This window comes from Oncorhynchus gorbuscha, linkage group LG17 (assembly GCF_021184085.1).
Source record: "Oncorhynchus gorbuscha isolate QuinsamMale2020 ecotype Even-year linkage group LG17, OgorEven_v1.0, whole genome shotgun sequence".
NCBI classification, from domain to species: domain Eukaryota; kingdom Metazoa; phylum Chordata; class Actinopteri; order Salmoniformes; family Salmonidae; genus Oncorhynchus; species Oncorhynchus gorbuscha.
In genome coordinates, this window is record NC_060189.1 from 57,631,857 (window position 1) to 57,657,691 (window position 25,835).

At 45.6% G+C, this 25,835-nt stretch overlaps 1 protein-coding gene and 1 long non-coding RNA gene across 2 annotated transcripts in view; both read left to right on the plus strand.

Annotated features, from left to right (window-relative positions):
• LOC124001168 (GRB2-associated-binding protein 1-like) overlaps positions 1-5,708 on the plus strand; it is a 70,493-nt gene extending 64,785 nt beyond the window's left edge. The window contains 2 exon segments of the mRNA XM_046307772.1: positions 3,380-3,508; positions 3,614-5,708. Coding sequence (XP_046163728.1) covers positions 3,380-3,508; positions 3,614-3,772 — 288 coding nt within the window. The 3' untranslated portion in view covers positions 3,773-5,708.
• A 443-nt stretch (positions 5,709-6,151) lies between these two features.
• On the plus strand, positions 6,152-24,910 carry LOC124001256. Its single transcript, XR_006832761.1, has 3 exons — positions 6,152-6,281; positions 20,913-20,999; positions 24,730-24,910. It is a non-coding gene; the product is annotated as an uncharacterized LOC124001256 (long non-coding RNA).
• The last annotated feature ends 925 nt before the right edge of the window (positions 24,911-25,835 follow it).

Sequence of the window (25,835 nt, forward strand, 5' to 3'; positions counted from 1 at the left end):
CTGATGGCATATCTTAGTGGGCTGAATATCCATAGAACAGCAGTTTGCAGAAGAATTTAAATACACTACATGACCAAAGGTATGTGGACACCTGCTCTTCCAACGTCTCATTCCAAAATCATGGGCATTAATATGGAGTTGGCCCCCCTTGCTGCTGTCACAGCCTCCACTCTTCTAAGAATGCTTTCCACCAGATGTTGGAACATTGCTGCGGGGACCTGCTTCCATTCAGCTACAAGCATTGGTTAGGTCGGGCACTGATATTGGACGATTATGCCTAGCTTGCAGTCGACATTCCAATTAATCTGAAACGTGTTAGATGGGGTTTCAGGTCAGGGCTCTGTGCAGGCCAGTCAAGGTCTTCCACACAGATCTCGACAAACCATTTCTGTATGGACCTCGTTTTGTGCACGGGGGCATTGCCATGCTGAAACAGGAAAGGGCCAAACTTTTGCCACAAAGTTGGAAGCACAGAATCATCTAGAATTCCATTGTATGCTTTAGCATTAAGATTTCCCATCACTGGAACTAATGGGCCTAGCTGGGAACCATGACAAACAGCCCCAGACCATTATTCCTCCTCCACCAAACTTTACAGTTGGCACTATGCATTCGGGCAGGTAGCGTTCTCCTGGCTTCCGCCAAACCCAGATTTGTCCATTGTACTGCCAGATGGTGAAGCGTGATTCATCACTCCAGAGAATGCGTTTCCACTGCTCCAGAGTCCAATGGCGGCGAGCTTTACCCCTCTCCAGCCCACGTTTGGCATTGTGCATGTGGCTGCACGGCCATGGAAACCAATTTCAAGAAGCTCCCGGTGAGCAGTTATTGTGCTGACCTTGCTTCCAGAGGCAGTTTGGAACTCTGTAGTGAGTGTGGCAATCGAGGCCAGACGTTTTTTACGTCCTATATGCATCCGCACTCAGCGGTCCCGTTCTGTGAGCTTGTGTGGCCTACCACTTAGCGGCTGAGCCGTTGGTGCTCCTAGACGTTTCCACTTCACATTAACAACACTTCCAGTTGACCGGGGCAGCTCGAGTAGGGCTGACATTTTATGAACTGACTTGTTAGAAAGGTGGCTTCCTACGATGGTATCATGTTGAAAGTCAGAGCTCGTCAGTCAGGCCATTCTACTGCCAATGTTTGTCTATGGCGATAGCGTGGCTGTATGCTTGATTTTATACACCTGTCAGCAACGGGCGTGGCTGAAATAGCCAAATCCACTAAGTTGAAGGGGTGTCCACATACTTTTGGGTGTATATAGTGTAGTCTGACTTCACTTCAAAACATACTACTGTTTTTTGTTAGTGTGATGACATTGAAATGATGAGTCCACATTTCTTGTTTCTAATTTCCCATGTTAGTATAGTATACCTAGTAAAAATCATAGTCCGTTATCATCCTCCTCGGCCTCCCAAACCTCATCTTTTATGGAGAAAGAGATGGTTGCCACAGAAGGACTCCTCTTCAACACTTTTATTTTCTTCACCTCTTCTTTCCCTCTTCATCACTTGTCATCCTGCTTTTTTTGTCTTTTTCGTTTGCGCTTTCACTCTTTTCCCCCTGTAGGTATTCAGTCCATCTGGTGGACATCTCCTTCCCCCTGCAGGTATTCAGTCCATCTGGTGGACATCTCCTTCCCCCTGTAGGTATTCAGTCCATCTGGTGGACATCTCCTTCCCCCTGCAGGTATTCAGTCCATCTGGTGGACATCTCCTTCCCCCTGCAGGTATTCAGTCCATCTGGTGGACATCTCCTTCCCCCTGTAGGTATTCAGTCCATCTGGTGGACATCTCCTTCCCCCTGTAGGTATTCAGTACATCTGGTGGACATCTCCTTCCCCCTGTAGGTATTCAGTCCATCTGGTGGACATCTCCTTCCCCCTGTAGGTATTCAGTCCATCTGGTGGACATCTCCTTCCCCCTGCAGGTATTCAGTCCATCTGGTGGACATCTCCTTCCCCCTGCAGGTATTCAGTCCATCTGGTGGACATCTCCTTCCCCCTGCAGGTATTCAGTCCATCTGGTGGACATTTCCTTCCCCCTGCAGGTATTCAGTCCATCTGGTGGACATCTCCTTCCCCCTGCAGGTATTCAGTCCATCTGGTGGACATCTCCTTCCCCCTGCAGGTATTCAGTCCATCTGGTGGACATCTCCTTCCCCCTGCAGGTATTCAGTCCATCTGGTGGACATCTCCTTCCCCCTGCAGGTATTCAGTCCATCTGGTGGACATCTCCTTCCCCCTGCAGGTATTCAGTCCATCTGGTGGACATCTCCTTCCCCCTGCAGGTATTCAGTCCATCTGGTGGACATCTCCTTCCCCCTGCAGGTATTCAGTCCATCTGGTGGACATCTCCTTCCCCCTGCAGGTATTCAGTCCATCTGGTGGACATTTATTTTTTGCTTCTTCTATTCTTCTAACTTGATTTTCTTCCATCAGTTCTCAAGGACCCTTTTTGTTGACTGGTCAGATAAAAATTATTTTCCCTGGCTCAGACTCAATGATCTGGTGGTGTAGGCATGTGAACACAACCACGGGTCTCCACCTTTCCCACATTGTCTCCCAATTTGTCTCACCACTGTTTCTAATCTGTCTGAATACAGCAAAAATGTCCTAAATACATAAAAAAATATATAAAAAAAAATATATATATATATATTTTCCCAGTGGGTGTAAATAAATTGAACAGCACAATCACTGTTTAACGTTGTTCCATTCTCTCCTAAATGGAACAATTGATTGTTTGTTTTCCAGATCTTTATGGCCTTTTTTATTGATATGTTTTCCCTTATCGTTTCTTCGCCTTTACCTAATGTTTACTTCCTGTTGCTTTTTTCACTCATTTATATTTTTTCCTAGTCTCTCTCTTCCTCTTCCCCCTCTCAGTACAGCCTGTTATTGTTTGACCTCTGACCTTTCCCTGCTGTCTCTGTAGAGAGGAGTCCTTCTACTGCACTGTCCCCATCACCCCTGTTAAGAGGGAGATGGAGGGCCTTGACACCGTAGAGGAGGTGAGATGGGTTGCCAAGTGTGGTTAGACAAGCTGCCTGGGTTGCCAGTTTGGAGCCTAACCGGAGATGCCCATAGAGCCTATGCTCTCACTGCATGGTGTGGGTTGTGGTGTAATTTCCCCCCCAAACCCCACTAAGATTTCAGACACCGTCTGCAGTGGTAGTGTACATGCTGACGTGACTTGAGGTTTGCGTAATAACTCAATATAGTGTTTAGTAGTAGACTGTCCTAGAACTGTCTCCATTGTAGCTGTACTACCACTCCTCTTGCCCACTCCTAGAGTGTAGAACTAACATTTAATCATGCTCTGTGAGTGTCATCATACCCCTATCTCCACTGTAACATGGCATCTCCCTGGTTGCTTAGAACATGAAGCTGGGTGCGCCCATGACGGCAGACGGGGGGAGCAGCCCAATGGTGAAGCCCAAGGGAGACAAGCAGGTGGAGTACCTGGACCTAGACCTGGACCCCGGCAAGTCTACCCCACCACGGAAGGTGAGACCTCACTCACTCACTCACTCACTCACTCACTCACTCACTCACTCACTCACCACTCACTCACTCACTCACTCACTGTGACCTGTGTTTCTTCCTTTCCAGAAGAAGAGTAATGGGATTGGTCTGGCGGTGTCAGATGAGCGGGTGGACTACGTGGTGGTGGACCAGCAGCGGACGCAGGCCCTCAAGAGCACCCGGGAGGCCTGGAACGATGGACGCCAGTCCACAGAGACAGACACCTCTACCAAAGGGCCCAAGTGACCCCCAGCTCACCCAGCTACAGCCCCACGCTGCTGGGCCGCAGACATTACTCCAAGCCCGGGCTCGGGCCCCGGCCTTCACCTCCTCCAGACTCCTAGTGCTGAAGTGAAGGGGCTGGCGGACCACCAGGGCCGCTGAACTGTCTTTAGTTTACACTGCCATCAGTCAGTCTGAGGACAGAACAGCGACAGCAAAGCGCCCCTCTGTGGCAGACAGGGGGTATGTGCCAGGAATAAGCTGAATGCAGTATGGATGCAAGTAGGTTTGATTGATGTATCGGTCCTCCCCTGCCTGATATGGGGACTCTGTAAAGACATTACCACATCCACAAAGACTTGGAGTCTGGAACACTTACTGCCACTTATGGTAGATTTTTCCTCTAGTTGGTTGGAGAATGACCAGGAGACAACTTAAAGACATTTCCTTTATGATTAAATCACAACACTGTGGGACATTGTTTTGGGAGAGAATGAGTCATCTCTCTTTCAGAATGCTTAGTGTCTACTTAATACTTTACTGCCAAGGTTGCCTACTTTTGCTGGTAGGAAATTGGGCCATTTTTCTCTTGTACAGGTCTAATATTATCCAAAACATTGTAAGAGAGAACCAGGTTTTCTTAGTGAAAACTTGTTGTGAATGCAAGAAAATAGAAAACAAGTAACTTTTTTCTGAAACGCAACTGACCAAGTGCTCAATCAAAGGTTTGGATTCACTGAAACGTCATTTAATCGACTGAGAAATTATTCTCTTCCTCGTTTAGTTTTTAGTGGAAGATGCAACGGCTTGACATTTGCAAAACAAAAAGAGTTGTACAAAGTGTTATGTATATAAACAAAGTGTCCTTTATTCAACACTATATACAGTGTGTGGTAATTCTGCAGGGTGGAATTCTATACGCTCTCCGAGATGGTATCGGGACATGTGATATGAAATGACAGAATCAACTGTGACAGCTTTTAACGGGAAGCTCCCCGACACTTTCTGAGTTATGCAAAGGTGTCAAACGTAGGTTTATAGGAGAGAGAAATCAGGTACTCATTCAAATACTAATAACAGCTATTTCCATTTCTAATTTATTTTGAGTTATCTCAACGATAGATGTCCAAGTAATCTATAAATGGACAGATTTGATGCTATAGAGCAAAGTGCTGTTGAAAATGCCTTCTCAACGAGCACCAGTCAACTTGTTTCAGGAGTTTGTGATGGCGTGTCGATTTCATTCTCTCTTAGGTTTTAATTTATTTCAAAAGGATTTACACGCACACCTTCTGGGGTCTGATGTATGTATGCCTTACGATCTACTTTACTTGATATGTCTTTGTAAATAGTGAGAAATTGTGATGTTTTACCTAAAAAGAAAATACTTCAGAATCGTAGTGTTTTTTTTTTCATGACTATTGGCTTTATTAACTTTCCAGGGACCCTATTCAGTGTCTTGAGTAGGAGTGCAGAAGCCGCTTTCCCGGAAGCATCTTAAGGCTAAATTCATTGTTAGAACCATAGGATCCTACGGTTCTAATGATGAACTTATTAGCCTTGAGATACTTTTGGGAACCCGGCCCTGGTTTAGGATCAGGTCTCCACTGTTCATGTAATCTTAGTCATTGTAAAAGGCAAACAACTGATTCTAGATCAGCACTCTTACGCTGACATTCTTCATGAATACAGGCCCATTTCTCTAAGTCCTAAGCATGTTATACCAGGAGAATTCGTCTTTGCTGTATATATTTGCACCAACTATTCCAGCATGTATCATTTGAATTGAAAAACTGTGCCTGTACTGTCATTTCCATACTACTTAATTCTCACCATCCCCCATTGCAGGGTTGTCTTGTCTCGAGACCAACTGCAAAACCTTGATGCTTTCTTTTCTTTAATGAATCAAAAGAGAAACATTTCCATTTGAAAGTAAACTAAATAAAACAACCTTTTTTGAGTCTGTTTGTCACCGACAGTATGTCACCTATGTTAAAAAAATGTTGGCTTACTATAGGGAGGAAAACCATGACCGAGGAAAGAGAAAGAACAAAGGCCAGGAAGTCCCACCCACTGAGGCTGATGGGAGGAGCTGGAGGACATGCTCATTATGACTGGAATGGAGTCTAACATGGTTTGTGTTTGACCATCTATTCCATTCCAGCCATTACAATGAGCCTGTCCTCCTGTCGCTCCTCACACCAGCCTCCTCTGGACCACAGACATTTCTATAGAGGAATGAGAAATGCACGCACAAAGTGATGTGCTGTACTAAATTGTGCCATTCTGTTTCAGGAAGTGTCCAAATGCCTACCACTTCCCCAATCAATGATTACCTCACCTGTTCACTATTCTCTCATTTTAATTTGATAGCTCTCCATTTAGCCACCAAGGGAAAAAAAATCTTGCAGTAACATGCAGTAATTTACATACAAATCTAATCTCTCACATTTCAGCAATTTTCCTTGAAGATTTGGAGCAACGTGTAATCTGGATGAAAAAGGGGAAGATGAGAGAATTAATTGCACTTAAGGTATTTGTACTACATTGGCTGCGTTAAGACAGGCAGCCCAATTCTGATTTTTTTCTTCACTAATTGGTCTTTTGACCAAACAGATCAGCGCTGAAAAACATTGATGTGATTGGTCAAAAGACTAATTAGTGAAGAAAAATCAGAATTGGGATGCCTGTGTAAACGCACCCTTCTAGCCTTTACTCCTCTTGTCACTGTTTGACACAGTAGCTTGCAGAGATTTACGTGAACTAATTCATTTGCATGTTCCTGTCATTTTGACATTTAAATGGGAATCCAATTATTATAAAAGGACTGTAATCATATTTAGTCAAATGTACTTGAGGAGCATTGTAAATGTGGTTGGTGGAGATGGCCTGAAGTATTCCAGTTTCTTCTTTGATTAATCTTCAACACATTCTTATTTTTTATAATTTCTTTTGAGTCTGATTTTTTTTTTTTAGCATACCCGATTCGAACAACCAAATATGACATGGAATCGGATATTTCAAGGTACACTTCAAACCACCGTATGTGGTTTGAAAATCAGATAAGTCTTATTCCAGGCCTTGCGACTTGTCTGAACAGTCAAATTTACCCTCAAGTGGTTTTTAGACTTACGTGGCATATCTTGTTGCTTGCTAGCTGGTTTGTTTACTGAAACGTGGTAGCTAACTAGCTAACTAGCTAATTGTTTACAAACGAATTAGTGACTGTGCTAAACAGCTACCTAGGTAGCTATTTGATTGCTGTGACTCGCCAAAAAATACGGGTTTTGGAAGTTGGATCATCTTATCCTTCGAGGTTTTAAAAGCATTTTAACACTGATTTTGAACATTGAACTTCACTTTTCTTGTCACTGTTTGCCACAGTAGCTTGTAAGAGAGACTTCTTACGCGTGCACTCATAATACATGAGCCTTTCATGTCATTTTTGACACATTTTAAATGGAAATCAGCAGAGGACCGTAATCATAATTAGTCTCAAATTGAACTTGTTGAGGAGCAGCGGAAATGTGGCAGGTGGAGATGGCCGGAAGTACTCCGGGTTCTAGTATGATTCATCTTCAACACATTCTTATTTTTATTTCTGTGTTTTGTCTTCCATAGTTCCCAATTTATTTAGTTCTACTGTCGGGATCTTTAAGTTGGGTGTATTCCATCAATTATGAGCACGGCATTGTTCTTGGATGTCTAAAGTTATTTTGTTCTATTTTGTCTCACTGTTCCTCTGGTTGAAAAATAATGGTTAGAAAGAGGAACCACCTTGTAAAACAATGGGTAGGGATTTATAGGAACCACCACGTAAACTAGTAATTTATCAATGTCAGTCTTGCCCTTGCTGTTGATCAATTACACCACTAGGGGGCATGGTTGCTTGATAAATCAGTGAAGAAGTTGACGGGCCACAATGGGCATCACGTTGTGCGCGACAGGGTGCTGCAGTACATTCTGAGAAAGATTGATGGACATCGTTTCTTTCTTGACAAAAACACTCACCCGAGTTGAATGTTCAAATATGTTATTATGGAGGATGACTAATGATGTGTATGTGATAAGTTAAGGCTACATATCATATTTTTTTTGGACTTGATATACATGGGAATGGTAGAAACACCTTCAGGACCAGTATCCTAGACACCGATTAAACCTTGACTAAAAAGTGTCCTTAATGTAGAATCTCAACTGGAAGTGTTTTTAGTGGAGGACTAGACAGGGAAACTGTCCATCTGTGTACATTGGAAGCTGCAGGATCAGCTAAAGGTTGAATTTGATAGGTTCTACTCCAGTGGTTATGATGAAACAACTGGCACCACTTCAATGAATCCACATTGTTATTCAACCCAAGTCCTGTAGGTGGACAATAACCCAAGACACCCTCTTAAATCTCACACTTTTACTTTTAGCCACACATAACATCAAAGTAACTTTGCAAAGGGCATACATACTATATCGCAACATAGTCCACTAATACAATATATCACTGTCGATATATCACGGCAGAATTCTCCCCTTTTCCCAGTCCCAAAGACATTCGGCAACACCTCAACATAAATCTCGTTAGTACTTCCTCTAACCCGCGTCATACAGATTTATGCCGTTGAAACCGGTCTCCCATTTATTCCTCAAATACAGAAGTGCTGGAGCAAATGGCGCTAGGCTAGCTACTGTTGGGCGGCCATCTTTAATCCTATAAATCACTACGACTCCACATCTGATGATAGATTTACTCCTTGGCTACAGTCACAGATGTCTGTGTTTTGCTGTACTGCATTAAGACTCTGCTGAGTAAAGACCCTAATTGAAGTAAATTAGTTGTGATTGACTGTAGTGCATGGGTGTCAAACTCATTCCATGGGGGCCTAGTGTCTGCTGGTTTTAGGGTTTTTCTTTCAATGAGGACCTAGACAACCAGGTGAGGGGGGCTCCTTACTAATTACTGACCTTAATTAATCAATCAAATTGAAAGGGAGGAGTGTAAATCCACAGACACTCGGCCTCCATGGAATGAGTTTGACACGTGGTGTAGTGGGACAGAGTGGGAAGCTGTGATATTGCTACTGGGTTAGCTCCATTACCTGGGTTGTCTCTACCAGGGCTACTGTATGCAAACATTCATATTGCTGTAACATCATATACCCAAATGTTATGTTTGTCTCAGCTGTTTACCACGAAAAGTGACGTGGTGTCCACTTTGTTCTTTGAGCCACAGATGGCCCCTTTAATTTCCCTGCTTTCGTCCAATAGGTGACTAAGCCTGTTGACTGTCACTCTGCTACTCGATGCTCATGACCGTGTTTTTTTTAGTTGTACTAAAACATAATACACATTTCCATAGATTACAGTATACGAGCTGGTGTCTGTCTTTTTTTTTACCTCACATTCTCTGTGGTGCTGAATGTGCGAAGTACTGATATGTCTCGTTATGATAAGAATAATGGCATACATTTGTTTGGAGAATGTAGAACCCATTTAGCGTTCCTTGATCAGTGTTATTCTGACTTCAAACACTTTGTAGTCAATAGAGATGAAGGATAAAGGTGTTTTGTTTTAGGTTGCTGACAAGCATTTTAATGTAGAGATGTTAGATATCAAACCAGCCTGGGATGTTGAGAAGCCACTGTGTGTGTGTGTGTGTGTGTGTGTGTGTGTGTGTGTGTGTTTGACAATGTGTTCATGTTGAGAAAGATATAGAGACAGGATGTGGGTGCATTTTTGGGAGAAAGAGCAGGCAGTAGAGGGAGTGTGTGTTTTTGACACTGTATAAGAGATGGAGAGAGACTGTGTGCATATCTTTTGGGAGAAGGAGAGAGAAAGACTGAGGAGGAGGTGTGTGTGTGTGTGTGTGTGTGTGTGTGTGTGTGTGTGTGTGTGTGTGTGTGTGTGTGTGTGTGTGTGTGTGTGTGTGTGTGTGTATGCTTCTCCATGCAGATTGTGATGTGAGGCTCTCTCTGCCGTATCTTTGACAGTGTGTGAGTAATGGAACAGTCCCTCGGTTCCAAACAGGGCCAACAGAATAATGATGAGTCTGGGGAGGGTGAGAGCTGCTCCTGGGTGAGCTGTGAGCTCCGGGCCTGACTGTCCTGCTGGACATCTGCCTGGACTGATGGGAGCTGTCAATAACTGAGCCCGAGACTCGCTTGGGCTGCACAACCCTGCCAGCATGTCTCTGGCTGTGGGTCTGTCTGTCTGCCAGCCTCTTCTCTAAGTCTGACTGTTTGCCTGCTGTTTGCCTGATTGGGGGAGTGTGTCTATCTGTATTGGGTGTATTATCCTGTCATTCTGTCTGTCTGTCTAGCTTATCAGTGACTGTGTCCACCTGTATGTCCTTGTGCGTGTCCATGTGTCTCACTGGAAGCCTGCCTGTCTGTCTACCTCTCTAGCGCTCTTTCATTCTGCCTGTCTGTCTGTCTGCTTCCCTCTCTCCCTCCAGACTCCCACCCAGCCGTCTCCCTCTCTCCCTCCAGACTCCCACCCAGCCGTCTCCCTCTCTCCCTCCAGACTCCCACCCAGCCGTCTCCCTCTCTCCCTCCAGACTCCCACCCAGCCGTCTCCCTCTCTCCCTCCAGACTCCCACCCAGCCGTCTCCCTCTCTCCTCCAGACTCCCACCCAGCCGTCTCCCTCTCTCCCTCCAGACTCCCACCCAGCCGTCTCCCTCTCTCCCTCCAGACTCCCACCCAGCCGTCTCCCTCTCTCCCTCCAGACTCCCACCCAGCCGCCTCCCTCTCTCCCTCCAGACTCCCACCCAGCCGCCTCCCTCTCTTCCTCCAGACTCCCACCCAGCCGTCTCCCTCTCTCCAGACTCCCACCTCTCCCCCTCCCCAGACTCCCACCCAGCCGTCTCCCTCTCTCCCTCCAGACTCCCACCCAGCCGCCGTCCCTCCCTCTCTCCCTCCAGACTCCCACCCAGCCGTCTCCCTCTCTCCCTCCAGACTCCCACCCAGCCGCCTCCCTCTCTCCCTCCAGACTCCCACCCAGCCGCCTCCCTCTCTCCCTCCAGACTCCCACCCAGCCGTCTCCCTCTCTCCCTCCAGACTCCCACCCAGCCGCCTCCCTCTCTCCCTCCAGACTCCCACCCAGCCGTCTCCCTCTCTCCCTCCAGACTCCCACCCAGCCGTCTCCCTCTCTTCCTCCAGACTCCCACCCAGCCGTCTCCCTCTCTCCCTCCAGACTCCCACCCAGCCGTCTCCCTCTCTCCCTCCAGACTTCCACCCAGCCGTCTCCCTCTCTCCCTCCAGACTCCCACCCAGCCGTCTCCCTCTCTCCCTCCAGACTCCCACCCAGCCGTCTCCATCTCTGCATCTAAAATGTTTGAATCCCATTAAGACCCGAACAGTGTCGGGCTGAATCTCAAACACTTCCAGATGCGTCATCAATGTTGTGGGCCTCCAGTCAGACAGATTCGATCCATTCATGTGTCTCCCAAATGGCACCCTACCCCTACTTACTTCTTTCAATAGGGCTCTTGTCAGAAATAGTGCACTATGTAGGCAACCTCCCCCTCCTGGCTCACTTCACCAAGCAAAAACCCTCCTCAGGCACAACTCTCCCTCCTAGCCTTTCTATCCTGTCAACTACACTTCACATCATCGCCTCAATTCCTCAACTTCCTGGAAACAAGTTAGTTCTTGTTAGTCCATTCTATTCATTATATTTCTATGCATTTAATCCTCTCCAATAAGTGAAATCCGGATAGATAACTTTTGAAAAACAGGGCCCAGGGGATGCGGATTGTTCTGTTCCATCCTCTCACATATAGGCTGGTTGTAATGAGATTTAGGGAGGATCAAGGACCGTGTTGTGTGGGACTGGAATATAATTAGAGCTTTGGAGAGGAAAGACATTAGTATATTCTAAATAGTAATAATAGTATTTAAAGTGTGGGATTGAATGAGGATTCATAGTTCAAGTTATGAGAACAATGATTTGAGTCATTATCCACTCTGCAATTTGTACTGCAGTTATTATGCGTTGGTTTTTAGGCCCATTAAACCTGGTTATGCTAAGTCATTGAGCTGGAACTGCTCTGGTTTGAGGAAAAAGTGTATCTGCTGTGTCTTAAGCGCAATGTAATTAGTATATAACGACTCTATCATTGTAAAACTATCCGCTTCTTTCTCTTCTAGAATGCCAGTAGTTGTCGTTCAGCAGTTATGATGATGGCATTACTACCTCATGTAAAGTAGGACTAACTTTTCTGTACGTGATCAATGATTGGTTGAGAAGACACGTTTGCACCAATTAGTTAAGAAGTGAATTAGTACAGAAACATGAGCCGAGCACAGCTTCACTCTTGTTCAATTGAACTGGTTGAACGCTACATTATTAGTTGACTGATTTCACCAACATTCAGAGACAAATGGGCATCAAAGAGCGTGACATATTGGCAGATGAGATCAACTGTTAGTATTCCATTGATTGCCGAGAAGAGAAATAGACGAGCCACGTGTGCTCATTCACTCTCCTTCGTCTACAGTGAGGAGGAGGGTTAATTGCGGGGGAAGAGTGAGGGATCTGTGATGTGTGCAGATGGATTTGTCTCTAATTGCTCAGCTGCGTGATCTCTGTGTGTTGGGATATCTTCTCTGTTTCCAGACCACGCACTAAAGTATCCAGTCCCTCTTAGAAACGGATTCACATATCTACTCTACAATCAGTAAGTCATCTAGCCTACAGCAGGACTGTACTCAGAAGTGGATATATATATAGTTTGGACACCTACTCATTCAATGGTTTTTCTTTATTTGTGCTATTTTCTACATTGTAGCATAATAGTAAAGACATGAAAACTATGAAATAACACATGGAATCATGTAGTAACCAACAAAGTGTGGAACAAATCAAAATATATTTTATTTTCAGTAGCCACCCTTTGCCTTGATGACAGCATTGCATAATCTTGGCATTCTCTCAACCAGCTTCATGAGGTAGTCACCTGGAATTGCATTTAAATTAACAGGTGGACCTTAGGTTAATTTGTGGAAGTTCTTTCCTTAATGCATTTGAGCCAATCAGTTGTGTTGTGACAAGGTGGGGGTGGTATACAGAATATAGGCCTATTTGATAAAATACCAAGTCCATATTATGGCAAGATCAGCTCAAATCAGCAAAGAGAAACGACAGCCCATCATTACTTTAAGACATGCATGTCAGCCAATACGGAACATTTCAAGAACTTTTAGAGCTTCTTCAAGTGCAGTCTCAAAAACCATCAAGCGCTACGATGAAACTGGCACTCACGAGGACCACCACAGGAAAGGAAGACCCGGAGTTACCTGTGCTGCGGAGGGTAAGTTCATTAGAGTAACCAGCCTCAGAAATTGCAGCCCAAATAAATGCTTCACAGAGTTCAAGTAACAGGCACATCTCAACTTTAACTGTTCAGAAGAGTCTGCGTGAATCAGGCCTTCATGGTCAAATTGCTGCAAAGAAACCACTACTAAAGGACACCAATAATAAGAAGAGACTTGCTGGGAGCAATAGACATTAGACCGGTGGAAATCTGTGCTTTGGTTTGATGAGTCCAAATTTGAGATTTTTGGTTCCAACCGCTGTTTCTTTGTGAGTTACAGAGTAGGTGAACGGATGATCTCTGCATGTATGGTTCCCACCGTGAAACATGGAAGAGGGGTGTAATGGTGTGTGGGTGCTTTGCTGGTGAAACTGTCAGTGATTTATTTAGAATTCAAGGCACACTTAACCAGCATGGCTACCACAGCATTCTGCAGCGATACGCCATCCCATCTGGTTTGCGCTTCGTGGGACTATCATTTGTTTTTCCAACAGGACAATGACCCAACACATCTCCTGGCTGTGTAAGGGCTATTTCACCAAGAAGGAGAGTGATGGAGTGCTGCATCAGATGACCTGGCTTCCACAATCACCTGACCTCAACCCAATTGAGATGGTTTGGGATGAGTTGGACCGCAGAGTGAAGGAAAAGCATCCAACAAGTACTTATATGTGGGAACTCCTTCAAGAGTTTTGGAATAGCATTCCAGGTGAAGCTGGTTGAGAAAATGCCAAGAGTGTGCAAAGCTGTCCTCAAGGCAAAGGGTGGGTACTTTGCAAATCTAAAATCTATAATATATTTGATTTGTTTAACACTTTTTTGGTTACTAAATGATTCCATAGTTTTTGATATCTTCACTATTATTCTGCAATGTTGAAAATAGCAAAAATAAAGAAAACCCCTTGAATGAATAGGTGTGTCCAAACATTTGACTGGCACTGTATATATAGAGAGAGCTTTCTGGGTTAGTTTATTTGCTTGTGTCAGCTAAGTCTATGTATAGTCTCATAGCAAAGGGTCTGAATACTTATGTCAATTATTTGTATTTTTAATACATTAATACATTTGCAAACATTTCGAAAATCTGTTTTTGCTTTGTCATTATGGGGTTGTGTCTGTGTGTGTATTGATTGATGAGGGAGAAAAAGTATTTAATACATTTTAGAACAAGGCTGTAATGTAACAGAATGTGGGAAAAGCCAAGGGGTCTGAATACATTCCGAATACACTGTATTGTAGCTAAAAGCCATGCACAGCATTTTGGACATTCAGACCGTTCAGACAATGTCAGCAAGTGTATTGTCACATGCCTCCTACCAGGAAATAGCAACTCCAGGGTCAGGGAAAATGTACTTGTCACTGAACGTCCATTGTACCTGAGAGGGTCTGTAGTTTTGAGCTTAAAGGAATAATCCACTCAAAAATATATAATATTTTTTTTTTTCATTAGTTCACTGTTGATACAGTGCCAAAGTGTTTTGCATGTCAGCAATCAAGTTTTCAAGATATTGGACTTTCAAGAAGCAAATTGTCACTTGCCACCATCATGATGATGCAACATCCATCATATGATGCAGAACGCAGTGGATTTTTCCTTTTAATGCAGAGGGATGGGTCTAAATCTTTAACTACTCTACCATCCTAAGAACCAAACTATTTACAAGGGAATACCCCTGGGCCCTGAATCAAATTATGTTTATGTTAATACATAGCTAGATAAGTCTACAAGTCCATTTCTGTTCATCTATCTTCCCTACTGAGAAAATGTTGTCTCCCTGTGACGGCCATTTTAACTAAGTGCAGATCCTTTTCCAAATGTCCAACTCCTTTATTCAAATCATCATCAAAACAGAAAGATAAGTCCCATATCAGTGCATTTTTCTTCCCCCAGTGAGAGAATGTTGTGGCCCAGTGGCGGCCATTTTGTCTGAGCAGTGCAGCATTGTCCTAGTGAGTGACAGCTCCAGCTGCATTATTGATTATCAGTGCTCGGGAGGGGGGCGAGCGCCACTTTCCAGCACAGCAACTTGTGTTGATAAAGCAGACACATCAGATAGGAGTTGACTGGAGCTGCTTTTAGCAGCCCTTGAGTGTCTGTGAACGTAGGAGACAGACGGCTGGTGAACGCAGCACGGTGCGCAGCGGTAGGAGACAGGCGGCTGGTGATCGCAGCTCGGGCTCCGCAGCAAATACCCATCCGTCTGTGTAATAGGGCTTGTCAAAGTTTTAAAGTGGATCAGCAGTTCACTTTGAGCGGGGCGCGTTCGTTCCGAAACGAGAGGCTGATCAGCTGTGAAAGCCCCATTGAGGGCTCTCTAAAAACGCTGTTGATGCGGAACGATTTTTATTTTTGTCAGTGTGTGACTTCCTTCCTGTCCCATTCTCATTCTGTCACTGTTGTCAGGCCAGGTTTTTCTACGTTTAATCTGTACCATTCATTCTCTCCTCTCCTCAACCGCATTGGTTATTTACCAACAAACGGAAGCGGAATGAATTAATAATTGAATTAGTTTTCTGCTCTTCTTGAAGCCTTATGTAAATGGATGACATCTATAATTGGGCCGCCACATCCCATCAGCGGTATAGGGACCTTTTTCTCTGTGGTTAGTTTCTTTTCAAAATAGATCCTAGTTGTGCTTGGGGTGAAGAGACGTGTTGCTGCTATCCCTGTCTTATCTCTTGATCATTCTTCTTCTCACTTTCTCACACACACACACACACACACACACACACACACACACACACACACACACACACACACACACACACACACACACACACACACACACACACACACACACACACACACACACACACACACACACACACACACACACACACACACGTATGCCTGCGTGCGCACACGCTTTCCACCTCTGTTAGTCGAACGGTATGGCAGCAGGATACCACCCTGCATCCCACTGCTGGCTTGCCTCTGAAGCTAAGCAGGGTCGGTCCTGGATGGGAGACCAGATGTTGCTGGAAGTGGTGTTGGAGGGTCAGTAGGAGGCACCCTTTCATCTGGTCTAAAAAATAATATCCCAAATCCCCAGGGCAGTGATTGGGGACATTGCCCTGTGTAGTGTGCCGTCTTTCGGGTGGGACATTAAACAGATGTCCTGACTCTTTGTGGTCACTAAAGATCCCATGGAACTTATTGTAAGAGTAGGGGTGTTAACCCTGGTGTCCTGGCTAAATTCCCAATCTGGCCCTCATACCTTCACGGTCACCTAATCATCCCAAGTTTACAATTGGCTCATTAATCTCCCTCCTCTCCCCTGTAACTATTCCCCAGGTCGTTGCTGTAAATGAGAATGTGTTCTCAGTCAACTTACCTGGTGAAATAAGGGTAAAACAAAAGACGTCGGTAAGATGAAGAAGCCTGCCCTCAGGCAACCCAGACAGCCCACCCACTCCCCCTCAAACTAGACATGAGATGTCTGTCTGGTTCTGTGTTCAGCAGTGTGGGGTTGGCAGAGGGGCTTATGTTATGAGGAACAAGACAGACAACCCAGAATGGCCAACCACGAGTGAAGGACTTTGGAAAAGGTGGTAATTCAGTCTAATCATCATTACACAGTCATTACATTAAGACATCACTTATTTGTTTCTGTGTGTGTGTGTGTGTGTTCTCCGAGACTCTGCCTGTCTCTCCTATTAATTCTCAATCCTCAATGTAATCACCAGTCTTGGCTGCAGCAACCAGAAGCCTACTACTCAGACATGTTCTGAAAATTGAACTTTTCAAGCTTTGATGCATGTTTACTTGGCTTTTTGCCGGCCTTGGAAGAAGTGCTGGGAGTTGTTGTTGTTGTAAAAATTCTGGAGGCAATAATTGTTTGTCTCAGAGGGAGCGAGAGAGACATAAGTGAGATATTTTAAAGCAGCGTTGTCCTTCGGTTAAAGATGGAACTACTGACATCATTATTGCATCATCTATTTGGACTAAGAGTACTGTACAATACAACAAGATAACTTTGTGACATCTGCTGATTTGATTTTCTGCTTTATCTCACTAACACGTTCTACACGTATTTCACCCGGTAGACGGTTATGGGAGATATTTTCTTTTGACAGTCTCGTTACAATCAATTGAGGAATGGTTTAATCTAATCAGGGCGGCAGATAGAGGGAGAGAAACATGCTCAGTCATTCTCCACACACTTTTGAACCGCTGCCATCCACTTCACACAGTCTTCACTCCTAGACTGCCAGGACATGACAAGCAAGAGTAACTCCTAATGCAACAGAGAGGGGCAACGTTGTTACATCCAATGCCTGTTTGCCTGAGGCTTGATGCCGATGCCGCGCAGGTACTTGTACGCGTCTACACATGCATATACACACACTCGCATTCAAACGCACACATGTGCATACACACATGTATATAGTACTCAAGCTTATTGAGCTGGTCTTGCTGTTTTGCTTTCGTTGACCTCTTCATTTTTTGCATTGTTGATTTCTTTTTTAATTTCTATTTTTCTTTTGTTCTTTTTGTTGGTTCATTGTGGGACTGTGGCTTGGGTGGGTGGGAGGGAATGTAAGGAGAGGTTTGTTTTTGGGGTGGTGGTGGGGGGGGGGGATCTTGAATGGTTGGTGGCCTGGTGGTTGGGAGCTTGGGCCGGTGACCGATAGGACACTGGTTCGGGTCCCCATTTTGACTTTGTGGGAGTTCTGTCGAGGTGCCCTTGAGCAGGGCGTTGACACTGGTTGCTCCTGTGTTTGGCTCTGGATGGGAGTCTGTTAGATGACTGAATGTAACGTAAATGTTGAGTGGCTTCACTTCATAAATCAAAAATGATAATCAAAACATTCTAATGCAACACGGTTGTGTGTGTGGACACGTCTGTGTGTGTGTGGACACATGTCTGTGTGTGTGTGTGGACACATGTCTGTGTGTGTGTGTGGACACATGTCTGTGTGTGTGTGTGGACACATGTCTGTGTGTGTGCGGACACATGTCTGTGTGTGTGTGCGGACACATGTCTGTGTGTGTGTGCGGACACATGTCTGTGTGTGTGTGCGGACACATGTCTGTGTGTGTGTGCGGACACATGTCCGTGTGTGTGTGCGGACACATGTCTGTGTGTGCATTTGTGTGCGTGTATTCGTTGTATGTATCTGCATACACACCTGCTTGTGTGTACATGAATCCATGTATTTCTGTCTAGGCATCTCTCCAGACACTACAGGTCCTCAAAAAAAACCCCATCTGGAACAGAAAGAGAGCATTCTATATGACTTTATTATATACATATAAATCATATCCATGAGGTAGTGAGCGCATATTCTCCAGTTATGGCCGGCCCACAACAAAAGCAGTTAAACACTTGGCCTGGCAAAGTATCTGTGAAATGCCCGGGCCGAGGAACTTTGAGTGATACATTTTATGCGTCCTTAGCTGCCTGTGGTAAAAACGCATTTTAAAGCTGGAGTCTGTCCAGTGGTCAATGATGCTGATTTATTAGGAAAGGGAAGCGAAGGGGTAAGAGGGGGTCCGACGGGATTCGTTTGCTTCTTAAGCACTTTGTTTGGGAAATGACGCAGAGAGAGGTGGGGTATGGTGATGTCTCTCCTAGGACACATTGCCAATCCAAGTACAGTTGCATCATCTGCATAGAAATAGATTGGGTAGAAATGCTTGGTTGAATGCAGAGCAGGCAGAGCACAGTGAGAAAGCTGTGGTCAGTGGAATACTCCAAATGATTCCATCCTGATTCCCATCTGGTTGGCAAACATCACTTCTCCCATATGTGATAACAGGTCTATGGATTCCATTTCTAGTTCTGCCTCTAATAGGGTTACAGACAGGAAATGTTTAAAGACATTTTCAACAAGCAACACTTGAAAAATAATCTGTGTGTGTGTGTGCTCCTTCTTTACTGATTCCTTTGCCGCTGCCCAAGGAGAGCTTATGAATTTGACATAGCTGTGCGCTATTACACACACACACACACACACACACACACACACACACACACACACACACACACACACACACACACACACACACACACACACACACACACACACACACACACACACACACACACACACACACACACACACACACACACACACACACACACACACACACACACACACACACACACACACACACACACACATTCCCTAGTGTGGTGCCCTCTACAAGAGCAGCATGTCAACCACCCCCCTTTCCTCCTCTCTCTCTCACACACACTCCCTTGCTCAAGAAGGGGCCATCTATCTCTACTCTGGACAGAGGCAGCAGGAGCCAATGAAAATAAAGTGAGTTTTTGCTGCAGTCACCACATTGCCAGAGCTGCAGCGAACCCACACAGCCATCTGGGAACCTCTCTGGTGTTCAGCTGCACGCTTGCCGGTCCAACCCCAATGCTCCCCTCGCTCCCTCGCCGGCCGCGCCACTGCCAAGGCACCAATCGTTAACAATCCCCCTTTCCCCTCCTCTCTCCTCTGTCTCTCCCTCGCTTCCTCCCTCCCCATCCCTCCGGTCTCTCCCCTGACCTATCCCCTCCTCTCTCCTCTGTCTCTCCCTCGCTCCCTCTCTCCCCATCCCTCCGGTCTCTCCCCTGACCTATCCCCTCCTCTCTCCTCTGTCTCTCCCTCGTTTCCTCCCTCCCCTCCCTCCGGTCTCTCCCCTGACCTATCCCCTCCTCTCTCCTCTGTCTCTCCCTCGCTCCCTCCCTCCCCATCCCTCCGGTCTCTCCCCTGACCTATCCCCTCCTCTCTCCTCTGTCTCTCCCTCGTTTCCTCCCTCCCCATCCCTCCGGTCTCTCCCCTGACCTATCCCCTCCTCTCTCCTCTGTCTCTCCCTCGCTCCCTCCCTCCCCATCCCTCCGGTCTCTCCCCTGACCTATCCCCTCCTCTCTCCTCTGTCTCTCCCTCGTTTCCCTCCCCTCCCCATCCCTCCGGTCTCTCCCCTGACCTATCCCCTCCTCTCTCCTCTGTCTCTCCCTCGCTCCCTCCCTCCCCATCCCTCCGGTCTCTCCCCTGACCTATCCCCTCCTCTCTCCTCTGTCTCTCCCTCGTTCCCTCCCTCCCCATCCCTCCGGTCTCTCCCCTGACCTATCCCCTCCTCTCTCCTCTGTCTCTCCCTCGCTCCCTCCCTCCCCATCCCTCCGGTCTCTCCCCTGACCTATCCCCTCCTCTCTCCTCTGTCTCTCCCTCCCTCGCTCCCTCCCTCCCCATCCCTCCGGTCTCTCCCCTGACCTATCCCCTCCCCTCCTCTGTCTCTCCCTCGCTCCCTCCCTCCCCATCCCTCCGGTCTCTCCCCTGACCTATCCCCTCTTCTCTCCTCTTTCTCTCCCTCGCTCCCTCCCTCCCCATCCCTCCGGTCTCTCCCCTGACCTATCCCCTCCTCTCTCCTCTGTCTCTCCCTTGTTTCCTCCCTCTCCATCCCTCCGGTCTCTCCCCTGACCTATCCCCTCCTCTCTCCTCTGTCTCTCCCTCGCTCGCTCCCTCCCTCCCCATCCCTCCGGTCTCTCCCCTGACCTATCCCCTCCTCTCTCCTCTGTCTCTCCCTCGTTTCCTCCCTCCCCATCCCTCCGGTCTCTCCCCTGACCTATCCCCTCCTCTCTCCTCTGTCTCTCCCTCGTTTCCTCCCTCCCCATCCCTCCGGTCTCTCCCCTGACCTTTCCCAGGCAGTGTGTTTCTCCGCTCCAAGCGGGTGGTTCTGTCCAGTCAGCCAGCCAGGCAATAGGACAGCTGCTCTTGCTGCTGCTGTTGACATTGTTCTCAGAATCTCTGTCTGTACTGTAAACACAGCAACATAGATCTGTAGAGTAACTAGTGCAGTGCCTAGAGGTGCTCTGTGTGAGGCTGTCTGTTTACCTCCATGTTCTCCTCTCCATCAATAGCACATCGACAAGACCGAGAGGCCGGACACACACACAGAGGGACGGACGCAAGCTTTTTGTCTTCCTGGAGACGTCATTCGACACCAGGTAGGAGAAGTTTATTTCATGAATTTGCTGAGCGTGTGTGATTGTGACAGTGTGTTGGTGAATTTTGTGGCAGAATTTGAAGCCGACGTGAGGGGCGTGTGTACATTTCTATGTGGAAGTGCGCGGACCTATCAGCAAGCAGATGTGCATTACTGTGCCAGTGTTTGTGTGATATTTCCTGCATTGGAAAACATTGAAAAAGTCCACTACACTGCTGCAACCATCATCCTTTGTATAAAGACGGTTGTATATTTCACATAGAGTTGCAAGGTGAGTCCATTTGTGCACTAGTGGCTTCATTTGTTGCTGGTAAGATGCTAAATGAATTGTCTTACATGTCCCTGGCTCTATCAAAATCCTGCCTCAACTCAGTCCCTGGTCATCTTCCCTGGTTTGGAGTGTTCCCAACAACAGTGTCAGTACTACTGTAGCTTCCATTCTGCCATGTCATTCCACTCTCCGATGTGCTCTAGTCATTTCCAGATTTTCAGTTTTTCTACATGTAATGAAAGTGTTCTGACCTGAACAGTGGTCAGGCCACCAGTGCAGTGTTCTGATGTTGTTGTGGGTTCTGGAACCCACATGTAGTGGCTTGTATTCTCCCGTACCCTCCAACGGCAACCGCAAGTGCAGAAGCAGGTTGTAAGAACGTCTCTGGATGCCTTTTGCCCACTGGCCGGTACAGCGGTCACCCAAGGTCCTTTACCTCATAATCCCTTGCACCACTAACTCACTCAGGCTTGACTCAACGATACAGTGGGAGAGTGGCAATAGGGATTAAGCCGTGGGTTGTAAGAGTGGGCAAGATGCTAACCCACTCGGATGAGTGACTTTTCCCCTCAGCATTTGGTAGCCAGTGCCATTAGCATCCCGGTTTATAGCTAGCAGGTTGTCTAAGTGTAGTCTGTTGACAGAGACGGACTGCTTCACTAGGATCAGATAAACCCGCACTCAGTGTTCCCCGGCAAGATGGATGAGAACATTTGCATGCTGGCGTTGTCTGTTTCTCCACCTCTTCTCCTCCTCCTTTCCAGTTTCCATCCGCTCTTTCTTTTCATCCCTGCTCGGGCTTCTTTATTTCTTAAAGAAGCGACGGCTGCCACATAAATTACGGGTTATTCAGGAGGGATATCATGACGGTTAATGTATTATTCACAGTTGACTGGTGTTTAATTAATTGCCCCTGCAGTGAATAGTACTTGAGCACATGGGGTAGAGAAAGACAAGTGGGCCCCTTCCAAATAAAACCCAGGTCCTCTGGTTAATCAACGGGCCTCGATAGCGAGCCAGTGGAAAACGCAGCGTTCGGTAAACCAGAGGTTTAATCATACTGACAGGAAGTACACATGCTGCACAGTCTGGATGTTAACGTCTTTGTCGTGACGGATCCTTAATTGCGGGTGGCGCAATTTGTGGCGTCGTAGCTCGTTATCAAAGGGTGGGGAACGTTTGATTGGGACTGTGAGATTTAAAGGGAGACCACTCTGACTGAATGCCCCATTGTCTTGTTATGTCGTTATTCATTATATGTCACGTGTGGTAGGATACTGTTTTCCTGAGCGAAGGCTCAGGTGGCTTGACATTCCTTGATGCCATGTTGTATCTCTCTCAGCCAGATGAAGTGGGTTATCCCATTTGGAAAACAACTGCAGAGATCCTGAAACACTCATGAGTCATGACGTGCTGTTGTTTTAAGGGCTACTTTACCATCTGTACACAACATGTTTTCCTGTAGTCTTATACATGAGATGGATTTCTTCCTACATAATCTATTATCTTTCTAAAGCCCAATGTTACATTATGTTAATGTTGTCGTAGCGCAACAGCAGTGCTTGCCGTGGTTGATTCATTACAGACAAAGTAGATGTCTTATCATCAAATCATTAAAGGCCCGGTGCAATCAACATTCTGTTTACCCTTCGTTGTGTATCATGTTGTACAACAGCTGATGAAACTAACACTGTAGAAGTGTGGAAAAAATGTGATCGGTGTTATTTTCTGATAGTTATTTCCTGGTTGAAAATATAATCTACACAGGACCTTCTAATCAGCAGGTTTGCATGGGCGAGAGTTTTGGCTTTCCATGGTGACATCACCATGAGTGAATGAGTTATTAGACCAATAACAAAGAGAGTCCCAAACCTTTCTGCCAATAGTTTGTTTTCAGTCTCCCCCTCCCCACTCAGACCACTCCCAGACTGTCCTAGCAAAATCCTTTCTTGACAAATCGTTTTTTTTTTGCCTAAAAGCTATTTTTGCCCATTTCAATGGAAATCTATTACAGTAAGGTGCTCACTTGTACCCTCAAATGATTTGATATTGATATAAAAATGGCTGCATTGGGAATTTTTAAGGAGGGAAAACTATTGAGTTTTCACATTCCCTCTTCCTCAAGTTTCTATTTAATACTTTAAGAAATCTTCAAGCTGTTACTGGCGGACTTCAATGGTTTCTGAGGCAAAGCATCTCTCGCTCTCTCTCTCTAACTCTCTCTATCTTTAACTCTCTCTCTCTTTAACTCTCTCTTTAACTCTCTCTCTCTCTATCTCTCTCTCTCTAACTCTCTCTCTTTAACTCTCTCTCTTTAACTTTCTCTCTCTCTAACTCCCAACCACTCGTCTACTTTCTCGTGTGCACTATCTTAGTCAGATGAAATGTGTTATCCCATTTGGACCCAATGGCAGAGACTGTGAACATGGCATGCTGTATTTTAATGGTGTGATCATTGTTGCCAAAGGCTACTGTGTGTACACTGTCTCTCATGCTGTTAGATAGCATTCTGTTGTTTTACATACAAATGTCTTTCTTTTTACATCCTTTAGTGTCTTTCTAAACTATGTTGCATTATGTACATTTTTATGGAGCGCAACAGCACTGCTTGTCATGGTTTATTCATTACAGATAAAACAGATGGCCTTATCATCAAATCATTAAGGAGGGAACACTATTGAGTTGTCAAATTCCCCCTTCTGAAGTTTCTATTTAATTCTTTACCAAATCTTCAAGCTGTTACTGGCCGACTTCATTGGTTTCTGAGGCAAATTCTCCCTCCCTCCCTCCCTCCCTCCCTCCCTCCCTCCCTCCCTCCCTCCCTCCCTCCCTCCCTCCCTCCCTCCCTCCCTCCCTCCCTCCCTCCCTCCCTCCCTCCCTCCCTCCCTCCCTCCCGCCCGCCCGCCCGCCCGCCCCGCCCGCCCTCCCTCCCTCCCTCCCTCCCTCCCTCCCCCTCCCTCCCTCCCTCCCTCCCTCCCTCCCTCCCTCCCTCCCTCCCTCCCTAGCTCTTTCTCTGGCTCTCTGTCTCTCTTTTGCCATCTCTTCATTTAACTCCCACCCACTCCCCTACTTTCTCATATCTGCTGTATTGTGTGACCTTATTCTAGTCACAGCATCACCTCCATCTCCCTAGGGTTGTTAACCTCATAACTAAACCAAACCACTATGTCCCTCTCTTGTCATAGAGCCACAGATGTAGTGTTGGTGGAGAATAGTATACAGATGCTCTACTAGTACATCATACCTATATAGCCTAGAATTTATCCTCGGATACAAAATTCCCATGAAGCTACACAGAGAGACACATGACAGCTTGGTCTGCTGTCATGAACTTTCAGCGAGCCCGAGGTGTGTGGTTTCAGTGAGTCAGAGGTACAGTATGTGGTCTTAATGAAATGTTTGAATATGTTGTAAAGGGGATTGGGTTAAATGAAATGCTTTCTCCTGTTTCCCGAGGCAGGTTTAGAATGCAAGGTGTACGTGGCGACCTTCGTGTCAACATTAGCCTCGACCACAAACAAGATGCGGCAGCTATCTTTTCTTTCTCTAGCAGTGTTTGTTCTAGTCCTGTTCAGAGTGATGATCTGGCCACCATTTGTAACTTTACGACTCTGTATTAAACACTGCGGCAAAAGCCTGCTTCATTAAGAATCACTTGAAAATAAGGTCTGATGCATAAAAGCCTGACAGACTTTTATGCACTCATTAATAAACATTTATGACTTAATTCTAATGTGACTGACAGCCTATTTATATGTAATCGTTGCTCATGCATAAAAGTCCTTTGAGTTCATCATAGTGGAATGCACTGTGAAAAGTAACTGCCTGATTCATTAAAGAAATTGAGTAGTGGCTACTCAAACATCTCCAACGGTCAGGTGAACTCAAACCATATCAGTGGTACTAACTACTAACTATCTCAATAAGATCTCTTATCGCTTAACATTTTTGAGAACTGTTAACAAGTTTTAAGTTATTGAGTAAACTTTTTATTTGTTCTGCAAATCTAAAGTTGAGTTATTACAAGTTATGATTATTTAATATTTTAAAGTCAATCTAACATTTGTTAAATAAGTTGTTCTTACTTGATTTTATCACATTTTACGTCTTTACTTAAAATAAAGTAGTAGTCAGACACTGATATTTGAGTAAAAAACACTATCTGTGTAGTGCTGGGATATAATTCTAATGTTTTTACAAGTTCTGAATACTCAACAGTGTCATTTGGGTGTGTTTTTAGAGGATTGTGGGTAATTCAACATTTTTAGACTGATACTTTCACACAATGTTGTATGCCTATGTGACGTATATTTCTAAAATAGTATTAAAAGCTGTTTGTTGTGTAATTGTTCATGATGAACGGATATCAAAACCGTCGGACAAATTGATGTTCAATAAAGAGACAAGCCATTCCCACCATCAACAAGGTCATGTGCACCACTCTTAATGACTGTGGCTAATGCATCATCCTGTAATGCTTACAGTCAGTGGTGATTGGCATGCTTACAGTCAGTGGCGTGCACGTGGGATGCATGCCACTACACAACACTCAACAATACATTAATT